The 17,208-nt window shown below is 45.6% G+C and overlaps 1 protein-coding gene across 1 annotated transcript in view; it reads right to left on the bottom strand.

Annotated features, from left to right (window-relative positions):
- The window catches only part of GFOD1 (Gfo/Idh/MocA-like oxidoreductase domain containing 1), a 110,675-nt gene extending 95,773 nt beyond the window's left edge, over nt 1-14,902 (bottom strand). The window contains exon 1 of the mRNA XM_006138758.5: nt 14,178-14,902. Coding sequence (XP_006138820.2) covers nt 14,178-14,430 — 253 coding nt within the window. The 5' untranslated portion in view covers nt 14,431-14,902. The remainder of the gene's footprint in view (nt 1-14,177) is intronic.
- Nucleotides 14,903-17,208: the final 2,306 nt, after the last annotated feature.

The raw sequence follows: 17,208 nt of genomic DNA, 5'->3' as shown, positions 1-17,208 counted from the left end.
ACAGCTAGCTAACCTGTGGCTCCCAATACTGATAATGGCAGTGCACCAGTGTTAGCAATGGTAGGTGTGACAGACGCAGCAGTATCCTGGAAAAACCTTGCTGAATTAAATTTAAGTATCTATGGAGTCCATTGTATTCAATACAAAGGTTATGTATTATTGTGGGCCGGGATGATCAAAAGATTCTATTGAACAATGTGGCAGAGAAGAAAGGTCTTTTGGAACACTGTGTGAAGTGGATTTCCTGTGAAATATCCAGGGAGAGGTGAATGCATATCTCTGCTCCCTGGTTACAGGAAAACCCAGCTTTTAGATACTACAGCCTAAGAAAAGGGCCATTGTCTTCTGGCTATCTGTTCCTACTATCTGAAGATCAAAGGAGTAAGTGGAATGGCTAACCTGTGCATGGGGGAAGAGGAGGGCACAAAGAGGGTAACGTCTCCAGAGCCCTGGGCCCCTTAAATCAGCGCCGGAGCACCGCATACTCCAAGCAATGCCGAGAGCTGGGGGAGACGTGCCACAGTCTGGGTGGTACTGAGGGCTAGCTGCCCCAACCCTGCCTCTTCTGGGAGCACAAAGACAGCCCCCCCGCCGATAATGGGGGGCAAAGAGGGAAGTTGCCCCGAGGCCCAGTGATTCATAGGGCCCCAGGGCTTCCAGCTGCTGCTGTGGCAATGGTCAGAGCCCCAGGCACTTCAAGATGCCACCGGAACACCTCATGGCATGTTCCAGGTGGCTGTGAGTGCTGGGGTTGGCTTCCACCCAAGGACCCGTTCCTTCCAGGAGCCAGCCTCCTCCCTTCCCCCCCCACACACACAGTTTGCCCAGGGGCCCACAAATGCTGTCAGTTCCCCTGCCCTCCCACGTTGCGCAGGGGCCCGGCAAGGCAATCGGCTCCCCGATGGGCGTGTTTGTTCTGAACTGAGGCTGTTGTGAACTTGTAACCACAGGAAAAACTCCTTGATAAGATGTGAAATACTTACTACTAGCAGAGCCCATATTGGAAAGCTTACTAGCATGTATGTAGGTTCTTTTACTATCAGAGGTGTAGCCGGTTTAATCTGTATCCACAAAAACGAGTCCTGTGGCACCGTAAAGTCTAGCAGATTTGTTTGGAGCATAGGCTTTTGTGGGCAAAAAAAAAAAACCCCACTTCATCAGATGCGTCTGATGAAGTGGAATTTTGCCCTGAAGGCTTATGAATGTATCTTGATTAACAAATTTCCTATGTGCTTATGCCAAATGTTTACTTCAGCAGATCCAAGAAGTTATGGATTACTTAGATGCATCTGACAAAGTGGATTTTTGCCCATGAGAACTTATGGCCGAAAATGCTGTTCTAGTCTTTAAGGTGATACAGGGCTCCTGATTCTTTTATTATGTTTTCAGTGTAATGCTTTCATCTTAAGAAAAAATATGCTTGCTTCTAGAAATGGCTGTATGGCCATTTATAACTGTGGGCATGTACACTGAAGAGAAAGCAAAGGACAGACACTGGCCTGCTTAGGAAGTCTAGCTTGTTGGGTAAACCTCAGTCAGGAGTGAGAGAGACATCGGTCTGTATTGAAGAGAAGTGACAGCTAGGGATCTGAGCGCTAAGGTTGTAGGCCTTTCATGGACCACAAGAGGGAAATACATGTGCAGTTTCCCTGAACTGTGAAAGTGGGAATGTGTTAAAGACTCCCTATTATGGACAAGACTCCAAGATGCATCTACACTAAAACTTTTCATGCCTCTGACCTACAACCAGTGTAGCTTTGCCCATGGTAATAATCTCTTCCTGTCTATCCTGGTTCTTTTGCTGTTGCTAACACAAGTGAAGCTAGACTAGTGCTAAACCAATGAAGGAAAAAGTGCTATGTACAGAAAAGGCCTTCGTGGGTACATCTTCACCACAAGCAAAGGTGTGCTTATGGCTTGAGTATGCACACCTGCCCGACCTCTAATCTAGCTAGCACAGTCGCAACAGTAATGAAGAAGTGGTGGCATCACATTGTACTTGGGCCAGTCACCCCAGTGCAAGTCCCACTAGGCACCTGGGTTGTGAACCCATGCGGAATCCCATACTGCTATGTCTTCACTACTATCGTTACCTGTTTTAGCCAGACTAAAGGCTGCATGGGTATGCCAAGCTGTGCTACAGCCACACCTTTACAGCGAGGACATACTCAAAAGCCTTGCCTACGTAAGAAATGTTGGAAAAACAGCACAAATGGCAGCTTGTTTGCTCAGCTACTCTAGGGGTGGTGATGATGGGAAAGGACTCTATGTGTTATCTACAATAGAGAAATTTACTGTTCTAAGAATTCATCTAATATCCTAGAATGCTTGTAAAACACTTTGGGCTTGATCCTCTGTTATTTTTGTTGACTAATACATATTTGTGCTAACAAGCATGTATCATATAAATAATAAACAGCATTATTCATATGAGGATGCATTAAGCACCAATAACATAAAGCACAAATATTGTAACAATGATGTAGGCTAAACAGGCCTACAGCATAATCCTCTTCACTTATGTTAAGTAATCCATAACTTCATGGATTTGCTAAAGTAAGCATTTGGCATAAGCAGATAGGAAATTTGTCAAAATCAAGGTACATTCATCCTATGTCTCAGTACAAGTGAGGGAAGTAACTTCCCAGACCTGTACCTGGAATGCTAGTGTCCAAATCAAAGATATGGAATGGGGACAGATTGGGTTGGATTTTAGTGATCTGTAAAGGGGTGTAACTTGTGAAATCATCATATAAATCAGTGTTTCTGAAAGTGTAATGTGGAAACATTTTCAGAAACACTTTAACTGTCCGCCCTGGTTTGTTTATTTACCGGCGACACGGCCACGGAGCCTCGCGGCTCCCATTGGCTCCATTTCATCCTTTGCAGCCAAGGGGAGCCGTGGGAAGCGGCATAGGCCAGGCCACTGCTTCCTGTGGCTCCTCTTGGCTGCAAAGGACGAAACGGAGCCAATGGGAGCTGCGGCGCTGGTACATAAACATACCAGGGCAGCCAGTTAAAGTGTTTCTGTGGTACACTTTCAGAAACACTGATATAAATAACCCAGCTGACACATGTAACTCTGAGAGCACAGCTTCTGCATAAAGTGAATGAAACTTTGCTGCATGGGCTAGGGACGTTAAATTTCGTTAAATCAACTAGTCAGTGGATTCTATTGACTAGTCAATAAGCGGGGGAGGCCACAGCAGGATTAGCTCCTGGCCCCAGGAGCTAATTCCACTGTAGCTCTACCTTTTAATATATTTAAAAGGCAGAAGTGCAGCACAAGATCCAGCGCGAGCCAGACTAGTTGATTCCCGGCTTGTGCCAAGTCCTCCCCCCCACCCAGTGTACACCAGCCTTTTAAATGTATTAAGAGCTGGCAAGCTCTTAATACATTTAAAAAGCAGAGGCTCAGAGTCTGGGACTGGACACAGCTGGGAATCAGCTGATTCCCAGCTCACACCCAGTCCCTGCTACCTCCTGCCTTCCCTGCCCCCCACAGAGATGGTGCTGGGGAGAACTGGCTTTAAGTTACACCCCGCCCCACTGCCTCTGATAGAGGCAGCAAGGATGGGGGGGGAAGCAACTTGTCAACTAGTCACTTACATCCCTAGCATAGGCTTGCTCTTTGGAGACTGGTATGACAGAACCTTTTTCCTATGCCACATTAACAAACCTGACTTACACTGGTTACTTGGTCTCTTGGGAAGAGTTCATAGCTAACTAAAGTATAGTCAAGCAATTGACTATATAATTTATTAACACTGTGCCTTCATTTACAATCATGCAAAATGCTACTATTTTGACTTGGAATGGTGTTTTACATTGACTTTGCACTGACATAAATGACTTCAAAATGAAGAATCAAACCCTCTAGTTCACATATACGCAAGTGCACTAATCAGTTTCTAAGCATTCCATATAAAGCTTTATCTACACATAAGCTGTAGTTTAGCAGTACAGCCCTGCAAGCATGGATATAGTTATTTCCATACAAAAAGGGAATATGCCCTATGCATATAAGATGCCTTTTTATTGATATAACTAAGTTCACATAAGGAGTTGTACCAGTATAACTATTTGGCTGTGTCTAGACTGGCAAGTTTTTCCGCAAAAGCAGCTGCTTTTGTGGAAAAACTTGCCAGCTGTCTACACTGGCCGCTTGAATTTCCACAAGAACACTGACGATCTCATGTAAGAAATCAGTGCTTCTTGCGGAAATACTATGCTGCTCCCATTCGGGCAAGTCCGTTTGCGCAAAAGTCCGTTTGCGAAAATGGCGATCAGGGCTTTTTTGCGCAAAAGCACGTCTAGATTGGCCACGGATGCTTTTGCGCAAAAGTGCTTTTGCGGAAAAGCGTCCGTGCCAATCTAGACGCCCTTTTCCGCAAATGCTTTTAACGGAAAACTTTTCTGTTAAAAGCATTTGCAGAAAATCATGCCAGTCTAGACGTAGCCTTTGAGTAAAAAAAAATCATACCCTTTACCAAAATAGTCATAGTGGTAAAAAAAGTTGCGCATAGGTCAGGGTCTAAAAATCTGTTGAAACAGACAAAGTTCTGCAGGTCTAAGAGCTGCTTCAGGGAAAATTATTTCCTTCCAAACTGACTTAGTGCAGTGAGAATGGGAGCTAGCTGAAACGGTGCAACTATTTTGCCTGCCACTGCCCTGTTAGCCTTCTGAAATCTTTGGAATTCTAGGAGCAGCTAAGCCAGGAATTGTGGGATTGGTAAAGGGTAACGCAAATTAAACAGCTTACAGCAGCACTAGTTTGGACAGAACTGCGTTAACTCAAACCAATTAAGCACGGGTAGAGTGAACTTAGTTAAATGTGGTGTAATTCTCTAGTGCAGAGAAATCTCCAACAACCTCCCATGTTTTTGCCAATCAGTGAATCAAACAGTGGAGGAAGTCAAAGCCTTGTCTATTCTAGAATTCCCACCAGTGCTGCTCCTCCTAGAGCTACTGAGCTGCTAGCAGTACCAATGGGATTTTTCCCCCTAAAATTTTGTAAAGTAGATACTGTCAAAGACAAATGCAGAGAAAACAAGATAAATGTGGGAAATCCATGATTTGTGGTACTAGAACAGCAATGGGCAACCAAGACTAATGAGTGGGTCACATGAGTGGCCCTCCTTCATCTCAGTAAGCAACAAGATTGTCATAACAAAGACGATTTTCCCGGTATAAGGTAGTTTCATTACCTGCGCTTATGTACCTAGAATTTGCGGGGTTGTGCATACTGAACCATAGGAGCGCTTTGATTAGATGCAGAGGGAGCGCACAGCTCTCACACTCAGTGTTGTGTGCAATCAGCATGCACCTTGCTTTCTGTGCCCTTGCTTTATGTGCGTGTCGCTTTAGTAATATGGGTAGGAAAATAATTATGCAGATGGAAACCAGTGAAATCTGGCTACCATGTGTATGGGCAAGAGTAAACAAAATGTCTCACGGGCCACACATAAAACCTGGACCACAGGTTGCCCACTAGAGTAGGAGAGGACACAAGGGAGAACAGGTTATTATGGGCATTCAAGCACAAATCAGGGTTCGTAAGAAGTCAACAGTTCGCTCATGACTGCAGTTACTGATTTAGATTGTATATACATCATATACGGTAGTACTGTCCCTGAGCAAATCAGCACTTTGACAAGAGCACAGGCACAAAACAAGCCTGCTCTAGTCCAGTAGAAGGGTTGTTTGATTGAGGGAGTTGAAGGACTGTGTGATTGAACAAATATCACTAAAAGAGTTGGTTATCTTTTCCTGTAATACACACTATTTGCTCAACTGGTATTGAGTATATAAAGCTGACGGCCAATATGTTGTCTGCTATGATTTCTTATTAGGTGACTTGTGCAAAATGGGTACCATGCACTACTATCCTGTGCTTTTGAAACGCAAATTGTTTTTTGTCTAACGTTTTCATTTGTCATACGATTGACATAACTCGAGTTTAATATTCTGCAAAATCATCTGTTTACCAAGCACAAGACATTCTATTCCATATCCTTGCTGCTGGTCCACATTGATACTGACTAGAGCAGCACAGATATTACATTGCTATTAATAAATAATTATGCTGTTTGCCTTAATAGAGCCTCTCATCCCAAAGGATCCCAAACCTCCTTACAGACAATGGATCAAGTGCTACCACAGTTACAATTATGCAATTGCTTAACAGGGTTAAATGGGTATAAAGGTAGATGCAAATTAATTATAGATTAGATTCATGAATCACTTCACTGCCACAGAAGTTGCCTCTATCTTTGCGGTAGACATGCTGCCTATATTTTGGTACCAAAATGAAGTCCTGACCTGGCTGGCTTCTAGGTGCTATTGCAATATAAATGTTTAATAATGTTTAGACTATATTCCTGAGAAGTATATTGTAAACATTTAGAGCCGTTGTCCCCAACACGGTGCCCGCAGGCGCCATGGCGCCCGCGGGGGCATTTCTCTGCGCCCGCCAAGTGCTCAGGGCTGGCCTGGCCCCGGGCACGTGGCGCATGCGCGGTGCCGGAGCCGGCCCCGGGCGCGTGGCGCACGGTGAGCGCCGGCCTCGGGGGCGCCGCGGATTCACCCCCCGCGGCACATGGGGGGGGAGAAAGCGCTAGCACCGGCCCCGGGCACGCGGCGCTTGGGGGAGAGAGCGCCAGCGCCAGCGCCGGCCCCGGGGCGCTTGGGGGGGGGGGAGAGCGCCGGCCCCGGAATGCGGCTATGGGGGGGCCCCACCCCCCCGGGCGCCCGGCGGACGAACGGCCACGCCCCCTGGCACCCGGCAACCCCAAATGGTTGGGGACCACTGATTTAGAGCATAGCAGAGTGTTTAATTTGTATAATGTGAGATGAGAGAGGAGGCAGAGGTAAAGATCTTGTCAGAAACCTGGGGCTGTGACCCCTAGTAACATATTTCAAAAATGCCTGATACTAGATGCATTCCAAAGGCAAAACATTTGCTTCTTAGAAGTATTTACATGAGCCCTGGGAATAAGTCATCTCTGGCTGGGATGGTTTAGAAGCACCTACACAGTGGGGCTATCTCTACACTGCCGGCTTCTTGCGCAAGAACTTTTTGCAGAAGAGATCTTCCACAAAAAGTTCTTGTGCAAGAGCACATCCACACTGCCATGTGCTTTTGTGCAAGAGATGTGCTTTTGCACAAGAGAGCATCCACACTGACATGGATGCTCTTGAGCAAGAAAGCTCTGATGGCCATTCTGTGAATGGCCATCAGAGCTCCTGTGCTTTTTGTGATAGGGTTTCTTGCACAAGAAACCCCTGTTGTCCATCCACACATGCCTTTTAAGAGCTCTTGTGCAAAAAGGCTTATTCATTGTAAAAAGAGGAATTACTCTTGCACAAAAAGCCCTGTCTTCTAACTATCTACTGTACTTTTTCTTGTGCAAAAACGTACTTGTAGTGTGGACGCTCTGCGAGTTTTTGCGCAAAACCGGTCGTTTTTGCGCAAAAATTCTGCAGTGCAGACGTAGCCTGAGGGAATTCCAGCAGAGATAGAGAAATTACCCCAAATCTTTTACCAATTAAATTTTAACAAGGATTTCCCAGGAGCCACCTCAGGTACATCAATGGACGTCATGCAGCAGCTGTTTAGCAGAACACAATAATACTACAGAACAGTTTCGGGCAAGGACTGAAGAATATCCTATGTATTGCATTGTCAGAATCCATGCATTGACCATTTTTAATTTGATGGAAAGTTAAAACTCTTTCTACAGGGATAAAATCATATTGCCAGTACCTGTAACTCTTCTAGTGCTGAATGCTAAAGAGTTCTGAAAGCACATTTCCTTTCTGTCTAGACTTGCTCTGCCCCACCTCTCCTACCCCTAAACTAGCATCAGTTTTATATCCAGGGTGTGTTTGTTACAGTTGTAGGCAGGTAGTAGAAAAGCAAATTGCTTCCTGCTTGTGGAAAAAGAACATAAAGACAAGTTGGGACACGTGTCCCAAGCTTGTCAAGACCAGTGAGAGAGAACAGAATTCATAAATAATAGAATGGGCCTCCGTGGCCATTCAAGCCTTGATCGATCTTTTTTCAAGAAGGAAGCCCATTGTGAGATTATTTCTCTATTTGGTGTTTGTATTATCCTAATGTCCAGAGGCCCTGACTAACACGGGTTTCCATTGTGCATGATGTGTACAAGCAAAAAGCAAGGGACAGTCCCTGCCCCACAGAACCTATGATTTAACACACAAGGCAGACAAAAGCGGTTTTACTATCTACGGATGTGAACAACTAGTCGACAAGCTAGTCAACTAGTCATTCCCCCCATCAGAACGAGGCAGCAACAGGGTAGCGGGGGAGAGAAGGAGGCACTTCAAAGCATCAGTGCTGCCTGGGGCCAGACCCTAGGCTCCACACAGCGGTTGCTGCTTTGAAATGCTACGTGCAGCCTGGGGACAGCTGGGAGTCCCCAGCTGGCCTGGGCTCCCCAGGGTGTTTCAAAGTAGCAACACCACATGGAACCCGGGGTCAGCTGGGGACTCCTTGGGGAGCACAGGGCTAGCAAGTCTCCCACTGGCCTCATGCTCCCCACAGCACTTTTGCCCTGGGGCTGTTGCTACACTTCCAAAGGTCAAAGCACCCTTATCGACTAATCAAGTAGTCGATGTAAATTGCATCAACTATTCAATTAGCCACATAATTGAAATTTTACACCCCTATTACTATCTACATTTTACAAATAGAAACCAAGAGTTTGATTATTTTTTTCCACGTAGAAACTGGATTCAGATCACCAACTCATTTCACAGGGGTCACTGGACAGCCCTGGGTTTGAAACAACTTTCTGTCTGTTTCCAGAGCTGGCTGGCTCAGAACTATGCAAGGCCTTGGCTGCACTAGCCCTTTGCCCGTCACCAGTCCAGACCAAGGAGCAGATCCATCTGCAGGTCAAAATGGTGGAAGCATGGTGAAGATAGAGTACAAAATGTTATCATTGTGTTATCTAAACCAGAGTTAAACAGTACAGCTGTAAAGACACCCACACCTATCTACATCACAGCTATCTTCAAGAATCTGTATCAGAAACAGACCAGCAGTGGGGAAATTCCTAGTGTAAAAGGGCCGTAGAGGTAACAGCGAAATACCTCATCACCAATGACGTCTGGGTTCCCTCAAGCCTTTAATTTTTAATAATAAAGCATTTTATACAGAAAACACAGCACTCAGCTATTGCATCTGAAAATAGATGTTTCATTACAAACTACTGCTATACAGATATACATGACAGGTAAAAGAAAGGTACTCCCCCTAAAGACACATCACGGAGGAAACTTTGAGCAGCTCCCCCATCCCCAGGCCAATCAGGGGTTGGGGGCGGGACAGCGCATGATGTCTCCTCCCACCCCACAAGCAGCACATGACACTTCAAAATGCCATGTGCTCCTGGCAGGGCAGGAGGAAGCTTCACGCGCTCCCCCGCCCTCAAACCCTAATTGGCCTGGGCGCGACAGAGCATCAGGGCCTCTGCGGGTTGGATCAACCTGCTTGGTGGGCTGGATCTGGCCCGCAGAGGCCCTTTTGCCCACCCCTAATCTAGAGAAAGGAATAAACAGTGAGGTGAAAAATTTGTAGATAATTACAAAGTGCTCAAGATAGTTAAGACCAAAGCAGACTGTGAAGAGCTTCAAAAAGATCTCACCAAACTATATGATTGGGCAACAAAATGGCAAATGAAATTTAATGTTGATAAGTGTAAAATAATACACTTTGGAAAAAATAATCCCAACTACATGTATAAGATGATGGGGACTAATTTAGCTACAACTACTCAAGAGAGAGATCTTGGAGTCACTGTGGAGAGTTCTCTGAACACATCCACTCAGTGAGCAACGGCAGTCAAAAAGGCAAATAGAATGTTAGGAATCGTTAAAAAGGGGATAGAGAATAAGAGAGAAAAAATCTTATTGCCTCTGTATAAAACCATGGTACGCCCACATCTTGAATACTGTGTACAGATGTGGTTGCCTCATCTCAAAAAAGATATATTGGCATTGAAAAGGTTCAGAAAAGAGCAACAAAAATGATTCAGGGTTTGGAACGGGTCCCATATGAAGAGAGATTAGAATGACTAGGACTTTTCAGTTTAGAAAAGAGGAGGCTGAGGGGGGATATGATAGAGGTCTATAAAATCATGTCTAGTGTGGAAAAAGTGAATAAGGAAAAGATATTGTGGGAATAAGTACATAAAGGAACTGGGGGTCACCAAATGAAATTAATAGGCAGCAGGTTTAAAACAAACAAAAGGAAGTTTTTCTTCACTCAGCGCACAGTCAACCTCTGGAACTCCTTGACAGAGGATGCAGTGAAGGCTAGAACTTTAACAGGGTTCAAAAAAGAGCTGGATAGATTCTTGGAGGTTAGTTCCATCAATGGTTATTAGCCAGGATGTGTAGGAATGGTGTCCCTAGCCTCTGTTTCTCTGGAAGTGGGTGACAGGGGAGGGATCACGTGAGGATTACCTGTTATGTTTAGGGTTGCCAGGTGTCCAGTTTTGAACTGGACAGTCCAGTATTTGAGCTTTCTATTCGGGAAACAAATTGAGAAAATATAAATATTCGGTATTTTCTAAATAAGATGTAATGTAGATTGCGATGTAATGTCAAGTGTGTCTGGTATTTTTGTTGAAACCATCTGGCGACCCTAATTGTGTTCCCTCCCTCTGGAGCATCTGGTATTGGCCACTGTTGGCAGACTGGATACTAGGCTAGCTGGACCATTGGTCTGACCCAGTATGGCCCTTCTTATGTTCTTATGTACCCCCTGCAGAGCTGGAAGTTTGAGCCCCATTTCACCAGCTCATACAAGATAATTATAAGGACCTTCTTATTTCAGCAACAGTACACTCCAAAAATTGAGACTCCAAAGAGTAAAACAAAGTCATCACCTTCTGGGCCATTTTACTGTATTTGAATCCACAAGGGTTTTCATTTTTGCAGAACTAATGGCTGAGTTTAATATCAGACCACTCCCAAAGAGATCACTTTGACAAGACTGAGGGAAGGAAGTGCTAACAGATAAAAAGCCATTTCTGTAAATAATTTTTTTAAAATATTTATACCTTCTATTGCATGCCAGTATACTCAGCTCTCACATGTAGCCACCTTCTCTGATATTTCATTCTTACCTATTTCACTACAATAGCAATACAAAAATAATAATTACAAATAGTGAATGGCAGAGAGGTAAGCTCATCAAAGACAAATGGGACTGGGAGAGGTATTATCAGTCAGTTAATGTGAAAACATTTCTGTTTTAAAAGTGTAGCCTGGATTTATTTTGCCAGGCCAGCATCAATAATTTCACCACAGATCTGGAAACAATATTTGCTAGTTAACTTTGTGCTACATGCACGTATCATAAGATGAACAAAACATGATGGTTATTCAAAACTACTGCCTTTCTTTTTTATTTCATTGACTCAGATTCCACAGCAGACCTGTTGCTCTCACCCCCACCATGCCTGTGTGGAATCCCATTTTGTACTATGGGGTTGCATGTAGAGACACAGTCCACCCAAACACACTCAAGCACAGGCGGTAAGAGAGAGGCTTTAGTAAAGGAGTAGTAGTTGAAGAAGGACTTGGAGAAATTCAGAATCTGCAGGACTTCCCAGTTAAATTCTAACAATTTCATATATTAAGTCAAATCTGAGGTCTTAAATCCTTGACATTGTCTTTATAACTCCATGGTAATTAACATGCTCTGGAACATTTTAGATCTACATTATAAAACCATTAATTCATGCTTTGGCAGACAAAGCATATAAATAAGATGCAATCTTTAAAACGATGTCTAAAGCTTGCTATCAGGGCAGCCAACAGCCTCACTGGGTCTCTAGGCAAGACGGGGAGGCCAGCACTGCTCTCCCAGAAAGGGCAGAACCTCAGGAGGAAGGAACAGGGCCAGAGCAACCAGCCCTCAGTATCACTGGGACTGTAGTGTGACATTCTCTCCCCCTCCCACTGCAGCCCTCAGTGCTGGCTGGAGTGTGTTGTGCGGTGCTCTGGCACCAATTTAAAGGGTCCGGGGCTCTGGGCACTATCACTTCTGCAGTGGTGGCAGCGGCAGCCACCAGGAGCCCCAGGGACCCTTTTGCATTGCCAGGCCTGGGGGCGGTTGCCCCTTTACCCCCTCCTCTCCAATCTGTGGGCCTGATCGCTATAAAGAACAATAAGGGGTTTTTTACCCAAAGATAAGAACCATTTCTGGTCACAGATATTAAAACATTGTGACAAAGCTTGTATTGCAGATGCTTGCACTTTATCTGGCCTGTAAATAGAGAGCGAAAGTGTTTTTTTAAGACCTGGTATTTCACTCTTCCTTTAAAGATTTAAAATGCCCATGGACACTAAGATCACTAATGATAACTTAGTAAGCCTTCTAGTAGCAATGTAATACTGTAACATTATGATGCAATACAAAGCCATGGAAATCAGCTCACAGAACTGCAGTAAGAAACTAAGTAGCCACTATTTAATTTGTTTGCCTTAGCATACCTTTGTCAGTTACAAAGATGACTCACCACATTTTCCCTAATTTATATTCCCTCATTTACATTTAGAGAGCCAAAGTCTGGTCTCAGTGACAGTGGTGTAAATTTGACAGTAACTTTGCTAAAGTCAACCTTGATAGAAAAAGGAATACTTTACATAGCAGGTCTTAAAGTTAGAGTGATCAGCTGTCTTAATTTTATAGGGGCAATCCTGATATTAAAGGCTTTGTTTTATGTGGGCACTTATTATCCCCTACTCCTGTCCCAATTTTTTTCATTTGCTAGATTTTTATTTGTCTCCCTACATAAAGTCAATGGCGTACATCCAGTTTATGGTAGTGTAAATTAAAGCAGAATTTAGGCCACTGTTTTTACATTTGTTAAAGTATAATTAAATCCAAACCAAGTGTACGCCTATTTTGCAGCCCCATCTTTGTATCTGCTGTTGATTAAGTCTCCTATGTAAAAATATTTCCTTTATTATCATAGTTTCCTGCTTGCTCCCCTGCTTTGCATAGGTTGATCCTCCTCAGGTTATTTTTAGGTTTATTTTATAAGCTACAACCTTCTAATTGTGCAAAATACTAAGCTGTCATTTAACACAAAGTAAACGGCGAGCAATTTATCTGGTACTGTGCTATGCATATCTCAAAGCTCCTGATTATTTTCTCCCTTTTATTGTGGAAGAGATATTTTCCTCCCATTTTGAAACTACCCTTTTAGACACTAATAGGAGCTGAGGCACTGAGCATCCTGGTCTTGTGGATATTCACTCTCTTCCGGGATGAAGCCTGAGGATGAAACCGTAGTCCAGTGAAGTCAATGGCAAAACTCCCATTGAAGACAACTGGGCCAAAATTACACCCCACAATGTTGTAGAGTAACTAGTCTTAACATCAAGCGTTTAAAAGTGAACTCTCAACACCCTGGAAAAAGAGATCTGGGAAACAATGCTTCCTAAACGCTGGCAGCATGTTGCCTTAGTGAGGTGTTTGATACAAATGACAACTCAAAATCGTTGCATCCAAATTACAAAGACAGCTACAGCTTCAATACTCCTACATTTTAGCACAAAATAAATCTGAGACTGTTTCAGAACCCCTAAAATACCAAAAATAGTGCTTCAGTAACTCCACCTCCCCAGCAGGGTCTCCTGCACCCTGCAGCCCAGCTCCTCCACAGGCAATGAGAGAAACACAAACATTGCAGTGTCAACACACTCAGACTCACCCTCTCTCTCACACACACACACTCGGTTCCCTAGCCTAGAAATATATCAGAGGCACACGTGCCATGTGAAGGAGTCCCAGGGAAGACCAGAACAAGGCTCTGTGGCCAGGGCTGTGTGTGACTGGGGAGCATTCCAGACCTTCCCCTTGTTTTGTGCAAGTGTACAGGACCCAGCTCAGTCTCTCTCTCACACACACACACCCTCTCCTTGAATAGACTGATTTATTTGAGCATGGGGGGAGCTCCAAGGGGAGACCCGCACAAGTGCAGTGGGGTGGCCACAGAAGCTCCTCCCCCCCCCCCAGCCTTGGGGCTCCCGGGCATGCTCCCCGACCCTGGGAGAAGCCCTTATCGGAGGGGGAAGGGGACGCTCCGCCGTGTGCCCAGCAGTGGGGAAAGGGAGTCTGGGAGGGGCTCACTCACCCAGGGTTTTGACCGCGATCTGCCTGGTGAGCGGGGGCGGCAGGTTGATGCAGACCAGGTCCACGTCCTGGTGCAGCAAGACCTCGTCTATCCGGCTGGTGTAGAAGGGGACGCTCATCTCCTTGGCCAGCTCCTCCGCCTCCTCCTGGGTCCGGCCCCAAATCGCTTTCACCGAGAAGCCCTCGTCCTTCAGCAGCGGGATGATGACCCGGGCGGTGAGGCTGGTGCCGAACACCCCCACCCCGGGCAGCATGGCTGCGGCGCTCTGCACCGCCTGGCCGCCCCTTCCTCCCGGCTGCGCTGAGCGGATCCGCGCGGTCAGACCCAGCCCCGCGCCGCTGCCGCCGCCCTGGCACGGGGGACACGCAGCCCCCGAGCCCGGCAGCAGTGGCTGGCGCGGCGCCTGGCAGCTGCTCCCTGCTGTGCCCCGCGGCTCCCGCAGCGGCTCAGCAGCCAAGCGGCAGCCCCAGATGCTCCCCCCTGCTTGCCCTCCATAGCCGGATCATCACACAGCCCCGGGCGCCTCTCTCCCCCGCCACACGCACGCAGCCCCCAGCCCGCCTGCTCTTGCCCGGCCTGCGACCTCTCCAGCCAGCCGCACGAGAAATTGCTGGGCAGCCAACAAGTTGTAAAAGGGGCGAGGGAGGCGGCGGCGGCGGCAGCCTGCACATTAATCTGCATCTGCCATGTTCGCGCCTGAGCGCTGTGAGAAAAGGAGGAGTTTTTGCTGTCACCTTCTGGCTTTCCTGCAACGCCCTCTTTAGAGCTCACGTGTCATTGGCCGCCACGCTGGGTTTTTTCCCCCGGTGCAATCGAAAAATAGCACCAATTGGCTGACATGCCCTTGGCAGGAGGCGGCAGCGGGCTGGTGTGGCACTAGATGAGACGGGGGTTAGAAGCAGGCGGAAGGATGGGCAATTATTGTACCTAGATGCTGAAAGGCGAGGCTTCCTCAGTCCCTCGCTCTTTCACCATCCCCTGTCCTGCTGCTGCAACCCTCTCCCCAGGGGAGCTTAGGGCTTCTTAGGAGCTTATTCAGTCTTTTCTCCACTTCAACTCTTCCCCCACTCTGGCAAAGGTGGTTGGTTATATTTGCTCTTGTTCTGCTTGAGATAAGGAGACTGAATATCACAGGCTATGTCTACACTACAAAGTTTTTCAGAAAAACGGCCGTCCACTTACATCCACACTGCAATCGCATTCTTTCGGAAAAAAAATCAGAAGAACAGAGGGGTTTTCCCGACATTGGTAACCCTATTTCTACGAGGAAGAAGCCTTTTTCCAAAAGAGCTCTTTCGGAAAAAGGCGTGTGTGGATGGGGAAGAGGGAGTTCTTTCTAAAGAAGAGGGAAGAGGAAAAAGTACAGGTGCCCTGGTGGCCACTGCTTCCATAGTAATCACAGCTTACATGCGAGGTAGCGTCCATTCAGTGTGGATGCTATCTTTCGAAAAAGCAGATCGCTTTTTCAATGTGCTTTGGCAGTGTGCACGTTCTCTTTCCAAAGAAGGTTTTTTGGAAGAGCTCTTCTGGAAAAGCTTCTTAGAAGCCTTCAGTCTAGACGTAGCCCTTAGTCTGGAGGGAGTCTCTGTTCTTTAGCATCTCTTAGAGGGCAGAGGTTTTTTAAAAGCCTCTCTAATAAAGAAGGATTTGGCTGCACAACTTTCAATGACATATCTACAAATTTAAACATATCTTTTGAAACATCGCTCACTCAAATTGTCTCTGGCATAATATCATAAAAAGAAGATTGCTTTGCTAATGCTAACTTGCTCCCACTTTAAAGCTTGCAAGAGGAGCCCACGTATCAGGAAACTGGGTGCCCTATAAACGCAGGGAATGCTATAACTATATTAGTAGAACAATACCCTGTTTGTAAAAACATGTAACGTATACTAGATATAGTACTTCACTAGCTTTCATTTTGTATTTCCTCCCAGCTTTTCCATCTCCTCTTTTCTATAGGTACTACTGCCCACTTAGCCTCCGTAGAAACAGGGGGCAGGGACCAGCAGAGCTGTCTGGCTGTGAAAGGCAGAAGTGCCATCTCTGCATCACCATTCCCCTGTTGCCATTCCCCTATTTTAGGAGTCCCTCAATAAATGCTTTGTGAAGATTGGGGTCTTCAGTGTGTAGGAGGGCAGGGAGGCTGGAAGGGAGGGAAATCACTGTCTGTGGCATTCCATCCCCATCAATACCAGATGGCCCTCTCAGGTAGAATTAGTGGTGAACCCCACCATGATGCAGCTCCCTCCTGACAAGAGATTCTGACTATAGCAGTTGGCTGTGGTTTCTCTGGCAATATGTCTCTTCAATGTTCCTCATTGTGAGAGACATCACTTATTTTATCCCAGAATTATCTGTGTCCCATACAAATATTGATATTCCCTCACTTCCACCAATGACAATGATTTACATCAGAAATTTCTGGAGAGCCACTGGCTTTGCAGGACAAATTCTCTTCTATTTTCACAGGGAACATGGATGAGCAAACATATCATCCAGTTCTGTGCTCACATACATTGACGTAAATCCAGAGCAAGTCCAGTGAGGTCAATGTTGTTTCAAGTAGTGTCATACCTGAGAGTTAAGAAGTTTCTTGACCCCGTGTAGGGGGGATTTCAGTCAATGTCATCTTGATTTTCTATTTATTCTCTATTCTGCTAATCCCAATGAAACCCAAATAAAGAAACCATTTTATTATTGTATCTTCACTAATTTCCGTTTGCATTTAGGCATTGCATTGCAATGCAATTGAAAACATTTTTTTCTACATTAGATTCTTGGAGTTGTGCCAGGGACATTTTTGCAATCAGAACTCACCAATATATGAACATTCAATTCAGAGTAAGAAGCAGCCATTCCCTTTATCAAATGCTGCATGAGGATTCTATTTTTCTTGCCCAAATGACTTCTTTATTGCAAAAAAGAAAAGAAGCCTGGAGGACCACTACAAGTTAAACAGTCTTGCTTGCTGTGCACTCTGTGCCTTCGAACTAAGCACCATCAAACTAAATTGCGATTGATACACTTG

Source organism: Pelodiscus sinensis, chromosome 2 (genome assembly GCF_052426305.1).
Source record: "Pelodiscus sinensis isolate ZL-2025 chromosome 2, ASM5242630v1, whole genome shotgun sequence".
In the NCBI taxonomy this organism is placed as follows: Eukaryota; Metazoa; Chordata; order Testudines; family Trionychidae; genus Pelodiscus; species Pelodiscus sinensis.
The sequence above is the reverse complement of the archived record's forward strand: the minus strand, read 5'-3'. Positions and strand labels throughout refer to the sequence as shown.